We start from the raw sequence: 28,000 nt of genomic DNA on the forward strand, positions 1-28,000 counted from the left end.
TCCACTCGCACGTTTCACACCTGGCTCAGACGGGGAAAGGACCGTGATGGGGCTGTTCTACAGCAAGAGCCAGGTGAGAAAAGGCAAGAGGAGGCTCTGCAATGAGCTGAGCGCGCTGCTCTGGGGGCAGAGGGGACCTGCTGTAGTTGGGGATGGTTCACCTCTTGTATCTTCAGCTCTGAGAATTGTCCTGAGCAAAACAGGGTTTCTTTCTGACTGAGTTTTGTGACTACTTCGTGTTTTGGCCTTCCAGAATGTAAAAACTTTATTGATGTAATAATTTACTATTTTGAAAATTCCTAGTTAATAAGAGAAGATACCTTTTTGCTTCCACCCAAATGGGATAGGCAAAACAACACACTGAGGAAAAATAAGGAGTTATCACTAATGTCAATGAATGCATAGGGAAAGTAAGAAAACTAATATTATGTGAGATGTTAAAGATAGCACTCATAAAAATGGTGGAAGTTTTGGGGCATAAGGGAATGAATGGTAATGTATTGTTATATACTGATCTATGTATTTGTTGCAGTGATACTCCCTGCTCTGTAGGTAGTGTGCATGAAATGTCTCTTACATGTGTTTGTTGCATCACTACTCAGTTATGCTCTTTTCTCTTGGTTTTTGGTGTGGTTTTGTTGGAAGTTTTTTGGGGTTGGAGTTTCTATTGTTGGTGGGATTTTTTATGGGGTTTTGTTGCTATTTGGTTGGGGTTTTTGGATTTTTTTTTTTTGTTTGTTGGATTGGTTTAGTTTTTTTTTTTTTTTTTTTTTTTTTTGTAATTTAAAGCATAAAGTGTGCAATTTTTCCTCCATTTATTCCTTTAAGAAGGACAATTATCTAGAGAAAAAAGTACCTCAATTTCAGCCCCTACATATTAATTATCACATTTTTCTGATCCTTGCTTAAGGTGAGAGGATGACTAAATCAAAGCTGTTTCCTCACAAGTTTGTTAAATGACTTTTGGTAACCACTTTTAGGTTTAGATGGTTTCCCAAAATCATAAAAAGGCTTGGGTTGGAAGGAATCTTAAAAATCATCCAGCTCCAACCCCATCCCTAGAGGCAGGGATATCACCCACTATCCCAGGTTGCTCAAGGCCCCATCCAACCTGGCCTTGAACCACTTCCAGGGATGGGCACCCACAACTCCTCTGGGCAGCGTGTTCCAGTGCCTCAGCACCCTTTGAGAATTTCTTTCTAATATCTGATTTAAATATCTTGTTTTTTTAGTTTAAAACCATTCCTTGTCATCCTATAAGTAGCTGTGTAAAAAGTCACTCTCCCTCTTGTTTATAAGCCCCCTTTAAGTACTAGGAAGCTGCAAATATTTCCTTTGATACATTCCTCAGAGCTTTGCTTAAAGGAAGATTGAGTGAGCTGAATTATTCAAAGAGAGGTAATTAACTACAGAGTTGTGCCTTTCACTCACTCCTCCTGAGAAGTTCGGGATAGGTCTCTGGAAGGCCCTTTCCAGGTCCTCGTTTTTTTAAAAGCCAGCACTGCTCTATATCAGACATAAGAATGTAATTATATAGCTATAAAGCAGCTGATGAGCAGCATCATTACACCCTGATATCATTACTAATTCCTGCCCTGCTAGATTGTTTGCTATTTGTTGTGAAATATAATGGATATATATGACATCCTGTGAATTTTCTCAGACCAAGATGTGTGTCAGCTGTATTAATAACACAGCAAGGTTCTTTATCACACCTTTCTATGAGATTGGGTTGTAAGAGTCAGATACCTGAAGGTTTACCACAAGTGTCCTCAGAATGGAAAACGGAGGACTGCTCAGAGTCAGAGGTCTGTCAGAGGTCTGCTCTGTGGTCACACCTGGCTACAAACCTTTTGGGAAGAAGTCAATGCGCAATAAGGAACCTCAGTTCAGAAATGTTTTTGTTGTTTGGAACTGAAACACTAATTCAATTCTATCTCTGACTATACTTCTGTTCTTCCTTTTTGCATTCTCATCCCATGCATTTTGTGTGCTGTTCAACAGACAGAACCGTCTCCATGCAACTTGCTCACCGTAAAAATCATACAGATGAAAAATGCCAGGAAAGCAGACTTGCGTGAGTATCTTTGCTATACCTCTGGAGCATCCTCATGCTTGTAAAACTACTCTCATCAAGTGTCACAAACACTACAGACTATATTTAAAAGGAGAGAGATAGAAGATGTGTGATCCTGGCATGCTGAAGATGAGGTAACACAGTTAGAAGACATTGTTTTTCCTTTATCTTTGTCCATATAACACTGAAGTGTAGCCACCAGTTGTAATGCAGAACATGTTTGCACAGATTGCATAAAATATTTCAGATCTGAATCTGCAAATGAATGTTCTTTTATTCACAGGAAACATTGCAATAAGAACTTTCTTTCCATGGTTCCTTCTTACAGTAATGTCCACCCTGTGTAACCCTGGGCCTCGTAAAGAATATTTGATGTGAGCTCAGGACTGCACACTTGCCATCTCTTACAGATTATCAAATTTCATTCAGCAATAGGTATGGCTCACAGATAGCTTTTTCTATTCTTAAATCCTTTTACAAACTGTCCAGGAATCACAGATATGCAAATATTTATTAATGGTCCATAAATATCTGAACTGCAAAACATTAGAAAAAAATGTCTCAAATGAAAACCACCTCCTCCTATCTGAGAAGAGGGCTGATTGTCTTGCTTCTGTTCATTTATACACATAGAAAGGTCTGAATGCAGAAAGTTTCTATATGAGCAGGGCCAAGCTGAAGTTGTTCACTTAAAAAGATACAGGACAAGATATTTTTGTACCTTTCTAACATTAGTTGCTTCAAGTTCTGCAAGAGTCTGGAGACCAAAGGTATGTGAAGAAGAGTTTTTCACTCTGATTTTTAGTGAAGAGCAGTAAGATGCTTTGTTGTTGATGAAAGTATGGGGAAGAAGAATCCATACGAACCTTCTCACTAGACTACTTGTACAGCATGGAAAGCATATTTGAAACTCAGTTATAGTCTGGAGAGAAATCCCTTCCTACAGCTAAAACCCATTTGAATGTACAAACATTCACACTGAGCTGAAAAAAGAGGTGTGGAAAAATTGCAACCCTTAGATATCTCCCTAGATAATTAGGTTCTATCAAAACATCTGCATAACAATGAGTTTATCAAAATTCCTCTCATCGTTTTTCTCATCTAGATCAATGCTTTTCATTTTAATCTTTAGGATGTTTTTTTTTTCTGGATGGGGTTTATTATGTTTTGATGCTGTCCTATTCAATACTAGGGCATGAGACAGGGAGTGAAATGCTCAGCCTTTTCTGCTTCCCAGTCCAAGCAATGTCTCACCACCCCATAGAGCTTTCTAAAGGAGCAGTTTGTGTGACAGAGGTGATTTTGAAGGGGAAAAAAATTTGCACAAAAAGCCCAGGACAGGCACTTGCAAAAGGTGAATGCTTTATTTGCTGTGGATGTTCATTGTGTAGGAAAAGAAAATCATACCAGTCAGGGTGAACTGCCTTGCTCATATATTTAAATGTTGAATCTACTTTTGACTGACAACTGCTTATTTCCAGTAACATTTGATTTTACTGTGTGAAAATTTTCAGCTGTATTTATCAGAAAGATTTGCTTTTAAACTGTTTGAGGACATATTTTTCTATGCAGTCAGACTCACAGAAGTCACAGAGTTTAATGACAGGCTCTTTATCATATAATTAAACCTATAGTTCAAAAGTTTAAATGAATTAATTTAGCTTCTGCTTAGCTTTTCTGACAATGTAAAGCTAGTGCGAATTGAATGTCCATAACTTTATAGGACTTCCACTGAGAAGCAGCAAAATGGGAGTCTTGAGATAAAAAAAAATGCAAAGAAAATTTTGCTGGTTTGTGTAAAACCAGGGGAGTATTGTAGAGTTGATTCAGTCATCTTTACAGCTTTCTAGAGATTAGCTTGACATAGGCTTACAAACTCAGAGGCACATGTCCTCCATCACCAGCAGACTTCTGTATTGGACCATTTTCCTAACACTGATTTTTTTTCTCATTCTTCCTTTTCTCAGCCCTGTTTTTGTTACTTGCTCTTTCTTGCAAAATTTTATAGATAGAACAAGATTGTAAGTGTCACCTATTTTTGATTCACCTTACTGATTTTTGACATTTTAAATTGGCTTCTTCTATCTCTTGCTAATTGTGCCTAACGTTGCACTAGGTTTCTGTAGAGTTTTCAGATCACTTTGTTTAATACTCATCTAGTGCTTAAAACATCTCCCAACCTGGTGCTGCAGGTTAACTCTATTATTGGTCTATCTGCTCTGTTTTCCAGGTAATAGAGAAGGGAAAATTGATCCATAACAAGAGAATCTCAAAACCTCACGAACATCTCTTATGGAATAGATAGTAAAAGACCTTTAATAGGAGTTCAGTGCATAAGGGAGTATTTTTAAATAAGACAATTTAAAGTTTTGTTCTGCTTTTTAAACCCTGAATCTTTTTAGTGCACTCCTTCCCACTGATTCCTCAGTGTGTAATTTATAACACAAATTTCCACTTGTGTATTAATGCATATCTGATATCATTAATAACACATGTGAATTTAGTGCCTTGTTTGTGTTCTTCACATTCCCCTTTCTCACTGAGCACACCCACAAGCTTATCAGGCCCATTGGGCCTCTTGATATTCCTGGACCCGTGATAGCTTGCCAGTTCCCAGATTTGGGTGTGTCCTCCACAAGCATCCTGATTCCCTCATGTGGTAAGGCTTGGATGTGCATCAATCCAACCCACCCTTAAATACACAGCTTTGTCTCCTGAGATTTTGCAAATTTCAAGATCAACTGCTCACCTTGGGCAACCACCATAGCCCTGGGACAAACAGAAGGACATGACTTTTACAGCTTGGGAGTTCCCCATGGCAGGAGATCACGAATGCCAAAGTTTATGCAGGTTGCAGGCAGAATCTGGAAAAGTTCATAGAAAAAAAAAAAAATCCAGTTAAAGTAGGCTCAGGAAGTCTCTGTATCTTAAATTGTGAGGGCTGCGAGAGCATTAAATGATGTTTTCCCTCTTATACTCTCTTTAGACACCCATTTATAAATGTGAGGCATGATATCCATCCTTGATAAGACCAAAAGTCTTTCACAAAAAAGTGGACAAAGGGACTAAAAACCAAGATGCTGCAGAGAAATCATTAAGTGGAAAACAAATAGAAAAGCAAGGAAGCAGAGTGTTAAAGGTTAAACAATGTGAAAGTAGGCTCCTTCACGGGGATACTAAGTTCAGCAATTTTAAGCCATCATTCTCTGCTTCCTGGAAATGCCCAAGCCCCCTCAGTGAACATTGAATGTGGGCCCTTGGCTAAATGGACCTTGACCACTATAGAGTTAAAAATATTCTTCATAATTTTCTTAGTAAGAAAATTACAATTTTCAAGCTTTTACAGATTTTTTTAAACTATGTTTTTTTAAATTTGGAAACTTCAAGTTTTAGATTTTTTTATATAAGACAAATTTGGGTACTATATTTTATAAAATGATTAAGTATGTTTTATATTTTCAAGAAAACTTTTTTTACAGAATTGCAGTAGCAATTCTGCCACATATAAATCATGTGATATCACATATCAATTCATGTGAAAGTCCCTTGAGATCCAGGAAAAAAATATAGTCAGTAAAATGCATTATTGTTTGAGGAACTGTGTTCCACCACAATACTTATTGCAGGAACATGCAGACTTCCTCTGGTGTTCTGTTCTTGCACTGTTGTTATTATTTCATTGTTATTTATTACTTCACCATTTAAGCAGTTGCAACTACACACCAGCAGCCTATTGTTCTAGGTGCTGCATGAAATATGATTATAAAATCAGAGGATGTGGACTGATAAAGACAAACAAGGAAGGTTGTTTAGCAACATCTCAACAAAGGAGGGATGTAAATGAGATTACATAAATACAGTTTTAGGGATACTTGTAGGGTGCTCCACCCAGAGTTAAGGGGAGGGTAGGAGAAAGTGTGAAAGCTTTTTCTTGAAGTTTACCTATTAGAAGATGAATACTGAATGCTCCCTGGGGACAGGAACTGATCTCCTTGGACAGAATGAATTCTGATAGTCCACCTGTAAATTGCCTTCTGGAAGGCCACAGAAGTAGCCCACGTTCTTATTTAAAAGATAGTACTAAAAGTTTCAATGACATAAATTATCTAGTATTTTGCCCTCTAGAAGACAGCGATGCTGACTTGTCCCTCAGCCAGATTGAGACCACATTCTTAGTTCAGGTCCTTTCAGCACAATCAGAAAAAACTATACCATAAGTATCATGAAAAAAATCTACCTCCCAGAAACAGTGAGGAACTAAAGGCAGTCCATGAGGAGAAAGATGTTTGAGGCTTCTGCCCAGATCACAGGTGGGCTGAAGCTTGCAGCTGTTAACATCAAAAAAATGAGATGGAATTAAAATGAAGACGTTTGGTTGAGCCCTGCTTAAATTTGAGCTCTCTATGAAGCAGGTGAGATTTCAGCTCGAGCCAGATGTGTGGGTGCCCTGCTGTTCGGGATGCAGCATGTGGCTGCAGCTATGGTGTTTTTTAGCATGGGTCATGTTGCTGTAATGCTTCCTAATTGTAAAGCACAATTAAGATCCAGTCCTGCCTGCTATTATCCTGGAAGATAATTAGACACTTAGTGTAATAACTGGACGAGGAGACTGTGCTTTCATAAATACCTGCTGCCACACCTGCCTTTGGCCGGATATTGCCCCACAGGAATACCATGGCTGCCATCCCAAGCATGTTTGAGAGCTGTTAACATGTCATGGTGGAGGGGAGGGACCCAAGAGGTGACTGGTGTGATGCTGTGCTGTGTGTATCCTGTGACAGCCTAATTGCTGTAGTTGGGCACTGGTTAGGCTGACATAGTGTGGTGGGGGTTTGCTCACACGTGGCTGGCAGTGCCAGCCTTGTGTGTGTGCATGCAAAGGCAGAGGGACATTGCAGTGAGACCCACCAGGCAGGGCACAGGATAGGCTGTGGAGTGCCATTTCTCACGCACCTGCTTATACCTGGAGGTGGTCAGGCAGAACACCAGCCTGAGGTATCCAAGATGTGTAAAAAAGGTTCCTGGGTGTTGTAAATGCCTCCCTCTTAACATCTGGAAAATAATTTACAAACAAGAGGTAATTAGGTTACAGAGGACAATTCTGAAGTGCAAAGGGCATCACCAAACACATTTTGCAGATTGGAAAAGAGAAGCACACTTGTCTAGTGGCTGTCAGAAGTCTCCCAGAGAAAGTCAGAGATCTAAATGAGAAGTCAGGGCTCTGCTGTCTGACAGGTAGTTATTTCTCAAAGGTGGATGATACAGTGCAGTAGCAGACAGTGACCACTTCCAGACAAAAAATAATCGATGGAGTTTCAAAATACTACTGCGTTCTTTGCAACAGATCAAGTCAGAGCATGTGTTACTAATTGGAACATGTCAATGAAATAAACTGGTTCACCCATAGACTTACCCATTTGGATCCTTCTGATCCTTCTCCTAGTGGTGACAAGAGCCAATAGCAATCTGTGCTAATATCAGTCTGGGCTTCCCAAAAACGAAAAAATATTTTTGTAGGGACATTTCCTTATGCACACAGAATTTTGGGAGCTATTAGAATTGTTAGAAGCTCAGCTGATTTCTATGTGTTTTAATGTGTTTTTTTAGAAATCATAAATCTTAATATATATGAAAACTATTACATCAGTCACTCTTCAGTCAAAGAAATCTTTCATTCAGAGTTACACAGAAAAGATTACTTAAGCCTCAGAGAAATCAAGGGCAAAAAAAGGCCGATTTTGTTAATTCTTGAGTTGCACGTGGGGAGTCAATAACAGGTCAAGTCAATTATTTTGTGTTTCACAAAATCAAGTCTGCCAGTAAAACTAAGTGTGAAAAGACTTAGGCCTATTCAGATGCTGTTCAGATGAAGGTGTGTCTGCTGTGTGATGGCAGGAATGCTTGAGTACATGGCATCACAAAAAGAGGAAATACAATTCTACTAATGGGATTGGCATTTATGGCAATGCTCCCCATGCTATCTTTGGCACTTGTATAGGTTGTCGTTCCTAACTAAGAGATCATGTTCTGTAGGGTGACCATCCCTGACTTTGAGCGTGGGTCCACAAGATCATTAATCTAATGATTCATACTTGCTTTTTTATTTCCTAATAATGATGACAAATATATTTGCCAGTAGATTATTCTGACCTCAGAATGAAAGTGCATGTTGATGATGCAAGCCCTGCAAACTGCTGCTAACCACTCCTTCCTGCTAAAAGCTCCTACATGGAGTTCAGGTGGGAAGTCACATTTTACAACTGGCCACTTCAGCTGAGAAAGGAAAAAAAACACTAAAGCTGCCTTCCCTACATCTGGAAACATTAAAACAAATAGGTGAATTTTACAACCTGTACATGCCTCGAATGGAAACAGCAGAGCAATGCAATTTTGTACAAAGAAGCAATGTCAGCTGGGAAGAACATGCTGGGAATGACCAGACAGTGCCATGCTGGGAAGAACAGACAAGCTTCCACCTGTACATGAAGTGTTGCAAATACCTTTGCCACTCTGGCTGAGGCACAGAGACGCAGGTGAAAATAGTGACATTAAGCAATACCTGTTTTTATACAGCTTTATTGCTGAAAACTCTGCCCCAGTACAGCTGCTTCTCAAAGCAAGTGTCATCCATCAAACTGTTCAGCATTTCAATGCTTTTCTTATAATCTTCTTCACAGAAGATTAAATTCAATAATTTAATCTCCACTGGTGATTAATCTTATTTTCTTGGATTTTTTTCTTTATATTTTCTTGAAAAACTCTGTTGCTGAGTATTTCCTTTTGTAACTTTCATAAGGGAAGAAAGCAGACTGAAATCAGGTGCCTTGGTAGAAGATGTGCCTTCTGTGACAGAAATTTGGCTTCATGGGAACCTTGAATGCAACTAGCTCTTGCCTCCTCCACAGCCAGAGCCTCTGAGGAAAAGAAAGAAAGAGGAAAGAAAGGATGCTCAGAACGTAGACAAGACAGAACTTACAGCTAGACCTACTCTAGACATATAAAAGCATGTTCATGCTTACCTGTGGAAGTCCAGCGTGTAGGAGCTGGGCTCTGTCCATGTGCAGCCCCTGTCACAGCTGCTAATGTTGATGGTGGGCAGCCCTGTGAGGCCACTGTGTGTATGTGCTGCTATGTGTATGGATGGCTCTTCAGCAACACAACTGAGTATTTTGAATGTTTTTGTTTTTTTTTTTCCCAGGACTTGTAAAAAAGTAGTTCTCAAGAAGAACACACTGACAGGCTTTTACAACAGTAAAGCAAGATGGTTTTCTAGCAGCAGCTTGATGGTACCTTAGCTAGTGCCAGGCCAGAATTCTGTGTATTGCTTTATGTACAGAGCTTAAAAATGCCCACCTTACAGGGGACTAGATTGTTGCATTGGACCATTGCTTTCCTGCTTTCCCTGTCTTCAACAGTAAGTCAGTCTGATTGCTACGTGAGCCTGAGCCTGCCAACAGCTTCAGTGCAGCATTTCCGCACCAAGACTGTCCAGAACAGCAAGAACCCGACATGGAACGAGACCTTCCACTTCACGATTCAGAGCCAGGTTAAGGTAAGACTGCAGATACCTCCAACAGCTATTCTTACCAGATATCAAGCATACTATATAGTCCTTCATCTCTGCAGGTCCTTCCGAGATCCTTTGTGACTCTTTTACTGTACTTATTTAGATTTTGATGGTTGGATAAGACTGTATCTGCCTGCATAGTCAATAGAGTACACAGAGAGTAACTGCAATATTTCCATTTTTTCATTCTTTCCCAAGGTTCTTCTGCTAAAGTGAAATATCTGTAGCATGTTACATTTGTTAAACCTTTCATATTTTCTTTTTCCCCAGAACATTCTGGAGCTTAAAGTTTGTGATGAGGACAAAGTAACTGAAGATGACCATCTCCTCACTGTTTTCTTTGATGTCTCCAAAATCCAGCTTGGAGAAAACATTCAGCTAAGTTTCCAGCTGAATCCACAGGTATGGATAAAATTCAAGGACAAAGGAAAGAGGGTGTGGTCAGGTGAGAATATGCTTGTGTGGAGAGCATGCCAAGAGGGAGCAGGGGGAAGCAGCCACCAAGAGGCCCTGCAGTATGGATTCCACTTGTCCTGCAAGGCCTACACTAGTAGTCTGCTAAATTAGTAGAGAAGATGCTAGGAGCAGATGATACTAGAAGTATAACGGATATAACATGAAGAAAATTAGGTCTGTGGCATGTGAAGCAACAAAAGGTGGACACTGGTTTATAGAGATCCCTGAAGGGCATAGATTCCTGTAGGGTATCTCTCTCCATAGGAGACCAAGCTGTGGTGACTGCCTTAATTTTCTTTTGCAGGGAAAAGAGGAACTGGAGGTTGAATTCACAATGGAGAGCAGGTGTGTAAGATGAAATAGCTGGAGGGATAAGATGGAAACACAAGGGTACTGCTGCAAATCAGTTCACACTTGCAGTCCCCTAACACTGCCAACATCTGAATAAAACAGAAGGTAACTTTGGTAAAGTGTTTAATGTAGAAAAAATGCATGATGGTGCATGGTATGCATGCATCTACATTGGGCATCCAGACGCACATAGAAGCAATCACAGGTGCTAGTGGGAGCACAGAGATATCCCTGATGGCAGCTGTTCATCAAGCTGAAAGGCAGATTCTACATAGGAGGAAGTTTTAAGTTTCCCCTCTTGTTCTTTACTGTGGGATCTCAGATGTTTGCTCTGTCATAATAAGGTTTTTTTCTGTGTTTCTTTGCTGACTGTAGAGTTAATGGAGAAAATAAGCATGTAGATCAGTCCTAGTGCTGCTGATTTTTAAGGCAAATGGCAATTTCCCCCCCTCTTTTTTTATGGCATGTTGGATGAATTCAGCAGCTTTTTAGCTTTGATTCTACAGGTTTGAACTGAGCAATTTTGGCCAACAGTGTGATTATGCTATCCCTGTGTAAATTGTCTTCAGTGTGTCAGAAATGATCCTCTCTAATACAGTGAGGAATTCCTCACTGTTTGGATGTCCACAAATGTTGCAAAATTCAGACTCTAACCTGTGAGAGGCAAACTGGATTGAATATGCATGTGGAATTTCTGATTCTGTTTATCTATGCTGCCTGTCCAAAGATGCACTTTATCTTTAAAAGATAATGAAATAATGCTTAAAGAAGAGTCAGAAAAAGAGAAAAGTAAGAATGTGCTGGTTTTGAATTGATTGTTTTCCATTTTGTCTTTCAGTCCAGATCCTCCAGAAAACATTATTACTAATGGAGTTCTAGTGGTAATTTTTATTTCATAATCCTTTTCCCTTCTGTATAGGAATGCTTGTTGCAAAGCTGGTGTTAAAGGTACCAGGCCATTGTGGTGGCATGGAGGCATTGGCCAAGACCAACATACACAGCCTAAAGCTGGTGTTGGCAATGGATTTCTCACATGGTCCCAGCTAGTGACTAGCGCTGGGAGAGGTTAAAGTGGTGAAGACACCGACCTGCTGCCAGCGCTCACCTCTGCCTTAAGTGAGCTGGGCTCAGGGGTATGACATCCCTCCCTCTCCTGGGGAGAGCTGGGCACCCTGTTTGGAGAGCCTTCTCCTGTGGCTGATCCTCCCCCAGGCCCTTGCCGGGCCACTCCTTCAGGCAGAGCGAGCAGATCCCTTCTCTTTCCTCATCACTATGCATTCTGTTATTTCCCATGGGGAAGTCCAATCCCATCTTCCTAGACCTGGTCGTGGGGTTAGAGGCTGGCACCACCTCTCCCCTGAGGCATATACCCCAAGGCCCTGTGGGCATGTGTCCAGTGGACTGGATGGGGTCATGCTCTGTTGACAGTGAATGCCCTTGTCTTTTGCCCTGGTTGTCTCTTACAGTCTCGTGAGGTTTCCTGTTTGGACGTGCAGGTGAACGACGGGAGACTGAGGAACGACACTATGGGTGAGCCTTTCACTGACGTAGGGAGCAAATCAGTTTGCCACTTAATGGCAGAAGTACTCAGTGTTTTACAATTGAGCATGCTGGTTTTAAAATTATTTAGGATGCAAGACAAAATCTCACTGATGCCAGTGGCCTGTGGAGGTGGTTGTAGTTGATCAAAAATATACAGATTATTCCTGAATTTGGTGACATGAGCACATGGTCTGATTTCCCCACAAAATATTTTCCTCTGTAGTGATGTCTTGCCAGATATTTACAACTTTCCAAAGCAGTTATGCAAAGAATTGAGGTTTTTTGGGTCCTAAACTTGAAGCTAACTCCTGTTGTCTCTGGATTCTGGGACAAAGTAATGGGCGGAATGAGAATTGGGCCTCTTTTACCACCTAAGTTCATAGAATTTCTTTAGGTACAACCATATAAGACATGCCATTGGGTGAAACACAAGACACAGTATATTAACAAAGACATTTGCTGCACACTTAAAGCAGCATATCACTGCCATGTCAAGCCCATACTTGTGGAACTGTGTGCCTCCTACGCAATTTTTAAAGTACCTTCTTCTGACATCTCATGATGACCCCAATCCAGCACACTGCTTAAGCAACTGGATGATCCAGTCGAGCTCAGAGAAAAAGTTTGCCAGATGTGACTGAGAATGTTTAAGTGAGATAATTCTTTTGAAGGCTGACTATACTTTGGAGTGTGTAGCTTTACAGAATATATTTCACCTTGAACCTTGTGGGTTGATATCTTTCTACATAAAGGCCATTTTTTATTACTTCAACAGACATATCAGATGCTTTTTGCATGAAAGGAAAAAACCACCAGACATTATTTTTTAAGTGCTAGAAATATTTCAAAAGAAATATTACAGGTTGAAGGAAAGAGAAACATGATAGAGGGACTGAGATTTAACTGATACCAAAGAGAACTGTGGTCTGATACCAAAAAGTGTTTCTCCCAAAAGTCCAAAATTTTCGAAGTATCTCAGCAATAAGACAGTATGTAACACCTCAAACATTATTCTGGTGTAATAATAAGGTATTTTGCACATTTCAGACTTTCAGAAGAGAGTGTCCCCCCAAACCATTATTGGCTGTGAATCAGTAGCTAATGAACAGAGCCGCAGTCTCTGCTATCATGTATATATCTAAGTGGAGTGGTGCTATAGCAACAGTCACTATATGACACGTTCTGTACACCATCTCTAAAACGGAAACCCTCAGATAAGTCAGTCTATTTATTATTGCTATAATTTGGATATCAAATTGATGTTGTTACTTTAGGAAAACATATATTACATTACTGTGTAAACAAATTATCCACATTTTTTGAAGAGCTTAAGTTTGAACACCTTTGCTTCAGAGAGGAAGTTTGCACTAACTGTGGACGGGTCATATGAAGGAACCCAGATGCACACACTGAGCTCCTGCCTGTGCCCGACGTCCCCGGCCAGGTTCCACTACATCAAGTACAACCAGTCATCGCTCACTGTGGCTCTGCCGCGGCGCAGACGGCTCAGCAGGGTATGTGAGCACCACTAACACGTACCTCTTTCACTGGGGACCTCTAAGACCCGAGTGTGTGTGCAGATCTGTGTGTGCGTGTATGTGAGACAGGGGAGATTGGTTAGTGCATGTATGTGAGACAGAGGAGACTGCTTTTACCTTTTTTCTCTCTTTTATTTTTTTTTTTTTAGAATTGGTAACTTGTTTATTTTTTATCTTACCTCTTTTTCCAGTCTATATCAAGTCAAAATGAAAGGAATATGAACGAATCTGTGACTATACCTCTGAACTCGCTTCCTATACAAGAGAAAATAGCAATAGGAGAGGTGAGAACAAGTCTTTCTTAACAGAAAATAGCCCAACAGGCATTCTATGCAGTGGAGTCTTCGAGTTCAGTGATTCAGTTCCTGTCAAATACGAAGCATGCTGTGGTGTAAGATGTGAATGAGAGTTGCTCTGCAACTATGCAATAGTTACTTTTTCTTTTGTTTTACAGTGGATCCAGGCATGCCCTGTGAAACCCTGTTCTGACTTTAAACTAGCTTCCTCAGGACATATCTAATATGTATGTTCATCAACATAGTGTGCACCCTAACAGTATGTCAATTAGGACTTATATTTGCAAAGTGAATACCTGAAGTAGAAGATAAAGTAGAGATCATCCATATGGTTCAGATGCCCATCTTTCAACAACCTTCCCAAACAATGAATGTTAAACTATGAGAAGCTGAGGGGCCCTAAGCCCACCTAGTTTGGGTGAATGTCTTACTTTTATTCAACCCAGACTAAGCTGGAACTTGTGAAGGTCTCTCACAGTCCAGACCATTGCTGCCCAGATTATCCAGCCACATTGCTGAATTCAAAGATAGTGAAACTCAGGCCGTAGATGGAATTGGGGAGGGAGGTGCAGGAATAACAACCTGAGCATGCTTACACTGTTTGTATTGTGATTTTCAGGATAGGACAATTGACTTGTACACAAAGGCAAATGAATGGTAAGTGAGTCTCCAGCAAGACCTGATTCTGTAACTGGGAGGCATCTGTTCCTACACAAAGCTCATTTGAAATCAGCAGGGGTCGATGCAGGCTCAGATGGGAGCAGATATGTGAGTTCATTATGGGTTGTAGGCTTTTATTTGTAAGGTTCTCTTTTTTAATTGATGGCAAATTAAATCATAGGTCCCCTGTCCTCCAAATTTCCAAGCTGCTAGTGCATCTCAGCAACAGGTCTTGATTTGTGTGCACTATTATGAACAGAGATGAAGAAAGCAGCTCCACAAAGAAATCACATTTCTGAATTATACAAACAAAATAGCTTCAAGGCATGGTAGCTGTTTCTCTAATCTCACAGCTGCAGCGCCTGTTGACAGTGGTTATCTAGTTACAGGATGCATGGTAGCACTACTGAAAAATTAATTATATGAGCAAATAAAACCAGAAGTCTGTAGTAGATTCCATAATGGCAGTGTGTCATGATTTGCTCTGCCTTCCTATTTGCATTCGCATTTTCAGCTACAGCAATTAGCAGAGGCCTGTCCGTGGTGTTGTTTTCTCCCATTTATTACATGATACTGTCCACAAACTCTCTGTTAACACACACAAGCACAGCTAGAGTTGTCCACAGTGACTAATAATATAACAATACCTGTGCCCTGGTCTCAGGACTCAGGGTCTGTGTTTCAGACCAAGAAACCTTGATGCCCGCCTGGGGTTTGACCTCTGCACAGATGAACAGAATTTCCTGCAAAATCGAAAGAAGGTAGTCGCTGCTGCACTAAAGGATGTTCTTCATCTGGAGGAAGATCTGCAGGAGCATGAGGTACCTAGTTAAGGGCACTTTTGGGGGATTTTTCTCTCTCCTTTCCCTCAAGCCTGGAGATGAGGGATGATTTTTTTACCTCCATCAGGATAAGGAGTGAGGATCATTAACATCAGCTCATCCTCCAGTGCACTTTGCCACCAGTGTGATCTCAGCTGGAGAGTTCAACTGTCTGTTTAGATGAGCAAAATCTGTGTTTCCACTAAGCTTACAAGTGAATTATTTGAAGGCATTTCAAACCAATAGTTTGGTCTGTGTTTCTTGAAAATCCTCTCTGAAGTGCCAGGACCTAGTCTGTTCCACTGGGATATACAGTATAGAGAAATGTTTCTTTATCTCTTAATTTATGTGTTTTATCTTACTAGTGTCTGGATGCTGCTTTTGCATTTCTGTAATCTTTTGACGTTATTTTTGCTTTAATGCCACTCTTTTATCTATGCTTTCTGCTCTTTTTTTTGTGTCAAACAGGTGCCTATAGTGGCTGTGACCACAGCAGGGTGTGGCATAAGAGCACTCACTGCCATGTATGGCAGCATTTTGGGTCTCCAAAAGTTGCGTGTTCTGGATTGTGTTTCATACATCAGTGGTTCATCAGGCACAACATGGTGAGGAGTCATTTTGATACTCTTGTTTGGATCTTGCTATATTAAGAAAAGCCTATGTTCTGTCTCGGATTCAGAAAGGGTAAAGGTGATTAATGGAGTTATTGCTTCCATCTTTGTGCTATGAGTCATCTATGAAAGAATTATTGTGCATCATGACCTATCCCTAACCAAAAGAGGAGACTTTATTGGAAGTGTAAACATCCTTAATCCTATGGAAAATGTTCTTTTGTTGTTATTAACTGTTTGACAGAAACAGCATTGACAGCTGTTGTGTTGCACCTCAGATTAAATGATTTTTGCCTGGTTGCCTTTAGACTTTCATTTCTGCTCAAAGTAAACTCAAAGAGTAACTAAAAGATAAAATGATATGCATCCAAAATTCTACAGGGTGTATTCTCTGAGTTTCAAAAGCATCTTGTTAATTTCTTCTTGCATTCCATCATGTTTCCTGTCTGCAGGACAATGACAAAGCTATATGAAGATGCTGATTGGTCACGTAAGGATCTTGGGGAAGTAATTATTGAAGCACGGAAGCAAGCAGCCAAGTGCAAGATGGGGGCTTTTTGCTTGAAAAGTCTGAGGAATTATTACAGAGAGCTGAGCCAAAGGACCCAAGCAGGACATAAAACATCTTTTATTGATCTGTGGGGGCTCATGATTGAAGCCATGTTAAATGATGGGGTAATGTCTATACATCTTTCTTCTCATAAAGTTCTTGACTTAATATTTACAACCATTGCAAGAAACTAGAGCCCTAGGAAGAGACACCTGGTCAGTAACACTGTACTTGGTGCATAGGCAGAACACCACTTATTTACATTAATAAATTAGAGACAGTAGTATGTCTACATTGGAGCCTGAAGTGTGATTGAATGTGCCAGAAATACTCAGACTAGCTCTAAAGTAAGCAGAATGCTGATTAATACTACAGCTGTACAAGAAATTGTTAAGGTTCTTAGGTGTTTTTTATGGCCCTATGCTTTTATCTCTCCTCTGCTGCAATATTTGCACAAGCTGCACTCTTAACTTGAATGTACTGCAGATGTACCCATTATGTCCAGCAGTTTGTGACTTAGTGATAAGGAAGTATATAGATCCAGAGCTGATGAGATATATTAGCTGCAGTGGGTGCCCTTCAGCTACTTTGAATTTGATCTCTCAGGATGTTCAGTTTCTAATTTTATTGTAATAACACAAGGAAAAGCTTTCTGAACTTTCTCCAGACAGATGATAGCTGGAAAAAAAAGCTATTTTATTTCCAAATTCTGTAAACATGGCTTATTTTTGTCTAGATGAAACAGATAAAATTAAATACTCTAATTTCATATCATATTTCACACAGTGTTTCCTCAGTTCTACATAGCAAAATTTGTTAGAATTTAATTTGGCTGAAGTATACTCAAAACCTCCATTTCATGTATAAGTTGTTAGTATTGTATAGCTCAAGAACTTTTCCTCTGCGGATTTTAACTTTCGATATAGTATTTAAAAAAAGAAATCTTGATTAGAAGGGTCATTAACATGCTGCCTTGAAGAACTCTTATCATTAACAGATGATATGATAACAGCTGAATTACCCACAGATGCTGCATATTCTAACTTACATTTAACCATACAAAGCTAGAACAGAATGTGAAGTGATTCACTGCTGTCATTGTATACTGAAAGCTGAACATGGCCACTTAGCTTAACAGAAATTGTTCCCGCTTTCTTGTCCTCTGTTATTCAAGCACATGGAAGTAAATTTAGGAGCAAATTCAGGAAAATGATGTCTTAGTCTTTATAAACTGATGTAAGCTAACTCTTTGTTTTTTCTTTTTTTCAAATCCAGAAAAGCCACCACAGACTTTCTGATCAACGTCAGGCGGTGAACCAAGGTCAGAACCCACTGCCCATCTACCTTGCCCTTAATGTCAAGGACAAAGTTGCCACCAAAGATTTCAGAGGTAATGTTTCAGTTGTGAAAAAGAGCTATATTTTCACCCAGGGAGATACAATGTGGGGATACAGTAAACAATGATGAATTGTTTTAAATACTCACTCCGAGCCCAGAGAAGCAGTGTTCAGAAATATAAAAAGTAACTGAGCAGGCACATGATACACATCAAGAATTCAGTATTTCGTAAGATCTCTTGGTATGTGATTGTGTATTTTCAGGTATTAACTTCAGACTAATAACACAACATAATTCTATGACATAGTCTCAGAAATGATATGAATTCTTCATGAAAGTGATTCACTAGAGCTTTAAGTTTGCTGCGTATATGTTCTGGTCCATGATGGGAACTATATGATCTTTAAAGTCCCTTCCCATCCAAACTATTCTGTTACTCTGTTTCTCATAGCTGGCTAAAGGCAATAGAAGTCAATGTGAGTTCTAGTCTACCTTCCATGAGAAAACTTTGTACTCACTAAATAAAAAGAAGAATTTGAATTTTCTCCAGCCCTGACATAGTTCTTTCACAAACCTGGGGACAGTGTGATAGCTGGTTCAGCAGTGGCTGTTGGCAGGGTTTGCTCAGGACAAATGCTAAGCCAGTTTTCTTGTGAGAGCCAATGTCTGAGAGGCTTATTCCAAACCTGACAACTGGGCTATTTTCTATAGTGGAGCTAACCTTGGTGCATGTGTTGGCAGAATGGGTGGAGTTCACGCCGTACGAGGTGGGCTTCCTGAAATATGGCACCTTCATTCGTGCAGAGGATTTTGGCAGTGAGTTCTTCATGGGTCGCCTGATGAAGAAACTCCCTGAGTCACGAATCTGCTTTATGCAAGGTAACTCACCAACCTGGAGGAGTGACAAGACTTTAATAGAAACATTAAGGATTCAGGAATTCATGCCCAGAAACCTGTTAGCATGAGGCAGCAGAGGCACAGAGTGAGTCGCTGACAGGCTCCCCAGGGAAGTTGTCACAGCACCAAGCCTGCCTGAGCTCAAAAAGAGTTTGGACAATGTTCTCAGGCACAGGGTGTGATTCTTGGGGTTGGCCTGGGCAGGACCAGGAGTTGAGCTTGATGATCCTTGCATATCTCTTCAAACTCAGGATATTCTATGATTCTATGTTTCCTGAGACTCATTCAATTGCCCTTTCCAGCAAAGGTGGTTTTATCATTTGGTCTAAGATAAAAATAAACTGAAATGGCAAATAAGTTTTCATGTAACTTTGTGAGTGCTTTTGAGGCATCATCATTTCCTGTAGCTTGCAAAAACTTTTCAAGTTGGAAATCTATGATACTCTTTGGAAGCCAAAGAAAATGTTGAAAAGAAATCAGTGGAGTGAGAAAGAGGAGAATCAGAGAAGGAGCTGGCTGAAAATATTTCTTTAACAGAGGAAAAAGGAAATGAAAATAGAAACATGAAAACTGACTACAAAATTAAAAAAAAAAAAAGTTCCAGGTAAAACATGATGAGAGGGAAAAGACTTGACATTTTTTTTCTGAAATAAATTTGCCTAGATAGGTTTGCCTTTGGAGTCTACCACTAAAATACATGTCTGAGCTTATGCAAAAATTGGATAGAAATTTGAACAAGTTAGAGAAGAGCTGGGAAAGGAGCAGAAGGCAGTTTTAAAAGAACTTGTGTTTACATCTGCATTGCTTATTATCTCTCCCACTTTCTAGGAATGTGGAGCAGTATTTTCTCCAAAAATCTCTTGGATGCCTGGCATGCAGCTGACAATTCAGAAGACTTCTGGCACAGGTGGACCCAAGACAAAGTGACTGAAATAGGTAACCGAAAATACCTTCCTCCAGACCCCTCTTATAGGGTAACTGCACTCACATTTCCCATTTTTGAGCTTTTCTGTTGTCTTATTTCTCTCAGTCTTTGGGTATGGGACATACCAGAAAAATGAAGTTATTTGATTTTATTGAATAGTCAGTGCTTTGCTTAAATAGTGAGACTATGACAAGAAGGAAAGGCACCATCAGACAGGCCTTGATATAAAGGAGATAGGGATGGACACATATGGTGGTCCCTGAACTGTTGTCTTTAAAAAGCTGGAAAAGAAATACTTGTGTCAAAGCCTCATGTCATCTATTTGTTAGCCAGAAAGAAGCTTGATTGTTTGTTTCAATATGTCCTTGCCTTGCACAGCACATCCCTCCCTCAAAATCTGACTAAATTGAAAGACTTAGTAGATGTCAAACAAGGTCAATGTGTTGGAGCTCCTACACCAGCTTAGAGAAGTAGCTCCATACTGAAAGACCATTCCTTGGAAATACTCATGAGCACCTTCATGGCAAAATTCAAGCAAAGCCAGTAAACAGACGTGGGCCACTTTTCTGTGGACTGTATTTTCATTAAAAAACCCCAAAGTCTTATGTTAGAGTTTATATAAATAATTTGCAAGTTTTGTTGAATTCAGGTGTCCACAACTGAACCAAATAGAACAATCTAGCTTTTTAAAAGTAAAAATATTTAGTTTGAAAGTAAAATGCTGAAATTTTTCTATGCTTTTCAAAATAAGCTTTAAATGTAATATTTAACCTACATGGAATCTAAAAGCAGTAATTCCTTAAAATGTATTAATAAAATTATTTTCTACGTTTGTTGTTTGCTTGGAAAAGTGAATTACTTCAGTGTGTACCAAAATCATACTGTTTTATGAGAAAAATGTTCTTTTCATCACGTGTAACCAACCAGAGTTTAGAAAGCACAAGTTTATACTTTTGTCACGAAATTAACTGGAACTCACAGCAGATCATAAGGAAAACAATGCAATGCTGAGCTGTGAACACATGATTACAGAAGACCCGTTGACCTTTGCTCCTCTTTGTGTCTTGCCTCTGCTTAATATGCCATTTATGCTGTGTATCTCCAGAGGAACAACCAGACCTGCCTGAGAAGCCGTATGAGATGGCTACGTGCGTTTTCACTCCTACGAGCGGCCTCTCCACGACGCTCCGGGACATCCTGACGGATCGCCCTGCTGTCTCCAAGTACCACAACTTCCTAAGGGGCTTCCAGATGCACAACGAGTACATCCAGCATGAGCATTTCAAAAAATGGAAAGGTGTGGATGGCTCTTCTGCCTACATATCTCCTTGGGGCAGGCACAGGGGCTGGGAATTAGCAAACGATGTTTGCAGGTCCTGAAGAGAAATGAGTGGGTTTTGTGGTTACCTATTAGTGCTCACTGAGAGGAGGGAGAATGAAGGAACTTCTCACACCTTTCAGTAACACAAAGTTCAATTATTTAGTCTTTGGGTACTCAAAGTCCTCACAGGAATAAAAATTGCTAGGGTGGGGCTCTGCATATAATGCAACATCTGTGTAGGTTTAGGTGCAGTTCATGGGTTTAGGAACACAACAAAATGTGAGTGGACATGCTGAAGAGGCTTTAGGATTGCTGCACGCTACCTACCCTAAAGCAAAGGGAAAATCCTGGATGGGAGGGAAGCTCGCCTTCCTTTTACTTTCTAACTTGACAGATGTCTTTTTGCAGTTTGCTAATAGCTCTGAATCTTCCACTCTTTAGACACCTTGCTAGACAGCTCTCCCAATGACCTGAGAGGCAACTCGGAACACCTGGAGCTGGTGGATGCAGCTTTCTTCTTTGAAACCAGTTACCCACCCCTTATGAGACCAGAGCGGAAAGTGGATGTCATCATACACTTAAATTACACAGGTGGATCACAGACATTGGTGAGAAGTCTCAAAACTGATTTTCTTTCACAACAGCTTTTGCTTTGCTTTCCACTACTTTCAAACAGGTGTCTGTGAAGCATGGAACTTAATGGAATTTAGTAACATGTTGTTTTCAAACCTTAGAAGAAGAATGGAAATTTCTAGAAAGGAAAATATGTGTATTTTTCTCAAATTACTTTTGAAATATCCCTAAGTTCTTCACCGGTGAAATACAGACAGGCAAAGTGAAGTTAAGAAAGTCTAGCTGCAATGTCTATTATAGTCTTATATATAATATTTAACAGCACAAATATAGTTGGAAAACTTTTGTGACTCAATCTGCATTTTGCTTATAAATGTATGATTTTTTTTCTTTTTTATTTTAATGTTGATTTTCTAGGAAGAACAGCCTAGTGAGTAATGGGTTTCTTCATCTCTTTTTTAATATCTTTTAATAAATGTATTTTTTCTCCCTAAATAGTGGACTTGAAGTGAGGTATCAAATGCATTTACTGTTCTTGCAGGTATCTAATTTGGTTAAGATGGTTATATACATTTTGAAAGCAGTATTTACCAATAAATAGACAGTTTTAAACTTCAAAATATAAAACAGACTTGTAAATTTAAACCTGTCCCTGAGGGACACACCAAAAACCAGAAAGTTCAGTGGTTAAGGCTCTGTCAGTTTTTCAAGTGGAAGACATTTCAATGATGCAATTACACATGAAAAATACTTGTCTTTGTACTGCAGTGGAAATGATAATATCTTAAACTATATATCTTTGTTGTAGTCTGAAATCTTTTGGACATACTTAATTCAAAATGAGGTGGTACTTTTTTGTTAGATATTTTAACAAAGTTGGTCACCACAAATGGGCTTTCTGATGAAAGTTTTTAGTGCTGTATTTTAAGGTCTAGAGCATGTTATTTGAAAATCTTATGTTATTTCTAAAATTCAAAGTTATAGATATGGGTAGATTGGTCTTAAAACCCTGCTAAAGTTTACTGAGTTCAACTCACAAGTTATCCTGCTATATAAACATATAATGGGACTGGGAATCCTACTGTGTTAGACTGCAAATTTAGTTCTGCTTAGAGCCACATTTTTCTCACTCAGTTCTCCTTTAATTAATGGTCTATAATATGATTTGAATTTATCTGTTCTGTTTCTACATCATATTCTCATTTTAGAGATGTGCCTTAGTACAGGTTTATACTCTCTTTGCCATCTTGAAATTAGGTGTTTTCCTGGAAGACTATTTCCAAATGGTTCCTCAGGCAACTGGAAAGCAGTCCTTGGGGCTGCAGGTGTCCGCATTATTTCTGCTGTCTGACTCTCAGTCTGTTTTGTGCGACTTTGCATGAACTGCTGGGCTTTGGCAGCAGTCTGACCTTTGCTATCTTTTCTATTCCTTGTGCTGCTGCTGTTGACCAGCCCCTGGAGCAGGCTTGCAAATACTTTGCAGAGCAGGAAATTCCATTTCCCTGCATTGGACTGATGGATGATGAGAAGAACCTGAAAGAGTGCTACATGTTTGATGGTGCAGACACCCCAGGAGCTCCTCTGCTGCTTTATTTTCCATTAGTGAATGACACTTTTCAGACATATGTAGCACCTGGTAAGTTAACAGTATCCAGGTAACTTTATTGACTCAAGAAACATTCCCACTCCCTGGGTGTTTTTCCCTCAACCCAATAAAGCCTCCCTTTGTTTGCTTGTTCAAACTAGTGAATAGATTGCAAAATGGGATGATTCAAACTGTTTGCAAAATCTGGTGAAGTCTTGTGCATATTTTTATTTGTGTCTTGGTGCAATTCAGGGAATAGAAGAAATGTGTTCCTCAATTAGAGGAATGGAAACTGATCTCCTCTTGTAATTTCCAAGAGTTTAGTGAATAGAACAAAGTATATTTTTCAAATTATGTGTGGTTTTATGACACTCAGATCTAGGTGAGAATCACAGTGTAGAATGGTTCTGTGAAGGGCCACTGTGCCTTCTATTTAGGCCATTTAATATGCTTGTTGAATATGCTGGAATATCAAAGTAATCGTACATAAAGTGTCCTTCTGGATTAGTATTTGAGATGGAGACTTTGCTTTTAAGATGATTTCCAAGCCAACTGATATTCTACTTCCTTCTGTCCCAAATACCTTTATTCCTTTTGTGTTGTACCAAAGAACCTGCCTGGTCAGCCTTGAGCAGTGGTGACCGCACAAGATGATGTGCCATGAGCTGGCCAGTAGATGGTGCTGATTGCAGTGGAAATGACACTTGTTTTATTCCAATGGGCTTTGCTCAGACGTAGATCTCTGAGAGATCACAGCACTGCACTTATCTTCATAGTAATTGCATTTATGATCTCTCCAAATTATTATTGACCGATGAAAGTATGGTATTTCTGTGGGACTATACAAACACATTCCTTTTTTTTCCCTTGACAGGCATGTTACGTAGCGCTGCTGAAATGGAACAGGGCAAAGTTGATATCTCCAGTTTCTCCTCTCCATACTCAACCAGGGAGGTCTCGCTGAAAGCAGAAGATTTCAACAAGCTTCTGAAGCTGGCTAATTACAACATAATGAACAACGAGAACATGATTCTTCAGGCCTTGCGCATGGCTGTGGCACGGAAGAAACAAGCCCTGAGCCAGCCCTCACAGGCACAGCCCTCTGCTTGAACAGCATTTCCCTGTTCCTTACTAAGCATTTACCAAGACAGCATACATGTGAGAAATACTTCACCATTCTTGACAGGGGCCATAGCTTTCTAAGTAACCTTCTCAATCTTATCCAGAATTGTGGTATTAAACTCAGCATTTTCTGTTGTTAATACCATCTCACTGTGATGTTCAAAAGATGAAGATTCAGCTGTGTGTGATAGTGAAATAGCATTAGCTCTCCTTGTTTGCAATCTCTTGGTGGATAGTTGTTAATATTTTTTCATACACAAAATATTTTGGCATTTCATTGGACTATAGATAACAAAACCATAAAGCCCTCTTCAGACACCAAAGGTGGTCAGCATCAATTTAAAACATTTTACTTTGTTTTAATAACCTGAATGAAATGGCTTTCTGCCTTTAAAGAGGTTTTTTCCCAGGTGCTTCTTTTTGGTCATGAATTGTCATGAAATAAATATTTTATGAAGGATGTTTAATTTTTCAAATTTGTGTTGGACAACAGAGATATGGATCAGTGGCCATTTAGGTCTTTGATCATCTATTCTTATCAATTAAATCAAACTTTAAAAACTTGTTTTGAAGGACTACTGCTGTTTCCTCTCACAGCCAACTGTGTCCTGTCCCAGATCACATATATGTTCTGCAGTTATCTCCCTGAAATGAAATTTTGCTTTAGCATCATTTGGAACTTGTTCAGTACAGTATACTGAACTATTATGAAATCAGAGAGCATGTGAAGGGGATTGCAGGATGTATGGTAATTGAACACTGGAGACATGCAATAAGATGCCAATTTTCTGTTCACTGCATCACAGTGTATTCCATACTCAAACACACTTAAGGCTAAGAAAGGTCCAGCAGAGAGAAGTGTTTCTGGTGAATTCTTCCTTAGAGGTAACTGGAGAGAGAGAGAGAGGTATTTTTTTCTAGATCTGGAGCTGGTTAAGAAGTTGGTTTTTACTGGTTTTACATAAAGAAGCATTGTGAAAGAAGGGCAGATATTGGCATCTAGGAGTTTGTCAAGGGTCAGCCAAGATGAGCCTTACAGGAGTCCCTCAGAGCCTAAACAACTAGGCAAGAGTTATACAAGAGTATCTTCTTTCCACAAATTTTCCAACAAAGTACATAGATAATTTCTGCCTTATATTCTAAAATCCTACTCATTGTTTTATTTGAGCAGCCACTCATGGACTCAAACTTAAGGTACCTGACCTGTCAAAATGGGTATAATGACTGACTCCTTAATGCCTGCCAGGGAGGATATCATTATATTTGTCAAAGTCTTCCCATGACTGCAAAGTTCTGGGCATTTCAGCAGCTTTGTAAATTCTGCAGGCTCCGAAGAACTCTGGTGCAGTTTCAATTCTCAAATGTTGTTCCTTGTTGGAAATATTTTTGTCAGGATTAGATACTCTGTTTGATTTTGCCTGTGAACTTTTTCAGTGATGGTGAGCACCTGCTCCTTCCTGGTTTTACCAGCCTCATACTGGTTGGAAAAACCATATTTCTGAGACAATGGAAATAGTTCTCTGTAGATGTCTTGAACAGCCTGCTTTACCTTTTGTATGTCCCATCTCAGAATCTGTGATGCACCCTAAAATCTCAGATGATCTGAAGGAAACCAGAAAAGGTAGCTTCTCAGCCACTGGCATGGTGTTCAATTACTTTTTTCAATTTTTTCAATATTTTTCAATTACTTTTTTTTTGCTGGCATATGTTCAATTATTTTTGTCCGAGGTGCCAGTTCTGGCACTACTATTAGATTTTCTTCAAGCAGAGGCACTCGACAGCCAATGTCTGGGACAGGCTCTGTCCAGCTCCATGCCCTGCAGCACTTCCTGCGGAGGAAATTCTTTCAGAGAGAACCCTTGGGTAAGAGAGGTGACAGAGGCCTAGAGATTGGCCCATCCTTTTCCTTCCTTGTACTAAGCTGAGCTAGTGAACACATTTTTTGTTGGGTAAAACACCTCTTTTTTGTAAAGTTTTGTTATTAATATTTCTGCTGTTACTGTGTGTTTCTTATCCCACTGTGTTTTGCTTTCAGTAAATTGTTATCTCAACCCATAAATCTCTCCTTTTGTCCCTCCCTTGCCAGATGGGAGTGGGAAGAGGGGGTGTCTTATTTGGAGTTTAATTGCTGGCTGGTGTTTCACCACCAGCAGTCATTCCCTACCTCAGCTGAACACTGCTGTGTTAGCTCTGCATGGCAGCTTTTGGTAGCAGAGGCCTACAAGGGCGGCCTATGTGAGAAGCTGCCAGAAGCTGCCCCGTCTCCAGCAGAGTCAATGCCAGCTGGCTCCAAGACTCACCCACCTCTGGCCAGGGCCGAGCCCGTTGGTGGCAGCTGTGCTGCCTCCGGGATAATGCATTTAAAAACGGGAGAAAACGCTGTGCAACATCAATATCAGTGGGAGAGAGGAGTGAGAACATGTGAGAAGCAGGCCTGCAGATATGGAGAGAGAAGAGGTGCTCTAACTTTGGAGTTGAGATTCCCCTGATGCCTGTGCTAAACAATTGTTAAATAAGTATTTAACTGGCTGTCCAATGACCATGGTGAGGCAGGCTGTCCTTCTCAGCCCTTGTTGGCCCATGGTGGAGCAGATATTCACCTGCAATCCCTGGAGGACCCCACATGGAGCAAGTGGATGCCTGAAGGAGGATGTCACACCGTGGGAAGCCTGTGGCGGAGCAGGTCCCGGCAGGACCTGTGGGCCCATGGAAAAGGAGTCCACACTGCAACAGGTTTGCTGGCAGGGACCCACGCTGGAGGGGTGTGTTTCTGTGGAACTGCACCCCAATGGAAAGGACCCACACTGGAGCAGTTTCTGATGAACTGCTGCCTCTGGGAAAGTCTCAGGCTGGACAAGTTCATGGAGGACTGTTTTCTGTGGAAGAGACCCCACACTGGAGAAAGGGAAGCTGCTGGGGTGGAGGAGGTACCAAAAATCAGGAGTAAAATAAAGCCCAGGAAGGGAGGGGTAGGGAAAAGATGTCTTATGATTTAAGTTTTATTTCTCATTATCCTACTCTGATTTGATTTGTAATAAATTAGGCTGATTTCCCCAAGCTGAGTCTGTTTTGACTTGATAATAATTGGTGAGTGATCTCTCCCTGCCCTTATCTCAATCCACTTGTCTTTCATTAAGTTTTCCCTCCCCTGTCCAGCTGAAATAGATGGGGTGTGCATGATAAAGTGACTTTGGTGGGCACCTGCTGTCCAGCCAAGATCAAACAACCACAGCTTCTCAGTGTTGCTTGGCTGTGTTTTATTGAGGGTTTTGGATTTTTTTTTTTTGGTTGTGGCTTTTTTTTTTTTTTTTTTTTTTTTTTGTGTGTGCTTTTTTGGTTTTTGTATTGTTTTGTGTGTGTGTGTGTTTTTGTGGATTTTTTTGGGGGGGAGTATGGCAGGGGAAGGGTTTACCTAAGGGGAAAACATATTTTTCCATAGTCTGGCTATTAACAGGTGCTCCTGGCCTCTCATCATCATCATGTCCTTCCTCTGGACTTACTTCAACAGGTCCATATCTTTCCAGCGTTGGGGCTCCAGAGCTGGCACAGCACTGTAGGTGGGGTCTCACCTACAGAGCAGAGGGGCAGAATCCTTCAACCTGTTGGTCACATTTCTTTAGAAGCTTTCATATCTCTTTAATTGAAAGGTTATTGAGGGTAGATTCCTAATCCTAAAATGCTGGCTTACTTAAATAGTTTTCATTCAGAGAAAAGTTGTAAGGCCAGAAATGACTCTACTGTATATTTTCTTGACCTGAGGTTGGAAGGGG

At 40.1% G+C, this 28,000-nt stretch overlaps 1 protein-coding gene across 1 annotated transcript; it reads left to right on the top strand.

Moving 5' to 3' along the window:
- On the top strand, window positions 1-26,289 carry LOC128808376 (cytosolic phospholipase A2 epsilon-like). The gene is made up of 20 exons (XM_053979380.1): window positions 1-73; window positions 2,005-2,077; window positions 9,493-9,629; window positions 9,915-10,046; window positions 10,405-10,445; window positions 11,290-11,332; window positions 11,918-11,981; window positions 13,347-13,507; window positions 13,723-13,815; window positions 14,447-14,484; window positions 15,152-15,308; window positions 15,777-15,913; window positions 16,372-16,594; window positions 17,745-17,859; window positions 18,549-18,686; window positions 19,533-19,640; window positions 20,735-20,926; window positions 21,392-21,558; window positions 22,976-23,159; window positions 23,983-26,289. Exons 1-20 carry the CDS (start codon window positions 47-49, stop codon window positions 24,216-24,218), a joined length of 2,466 nt encoding a protein of 821 aa, XP_053835355.1. The 5' UTR covers window positions 1-46; the 3' UTR covers window positions 24,219-26,289.
- Window positions 26,290-28,000: the final 1,711 nt, after the last annotated feature.

The sequence above is a fragment of the Vidua macroura genome, chromosome 6 (assembly GCF_024509145.1).
Source record: "Vidua macroura isolate BioBank_ID:100142 chromosome 6, ASM2450914v1, whole genome shotgun sequence".
Taxonomy (NCBI): Eukaryota; Metazoa; Chordata; class Aves; order Passeriformes; family Viduidae; genus Vidua; species Vidua macroura.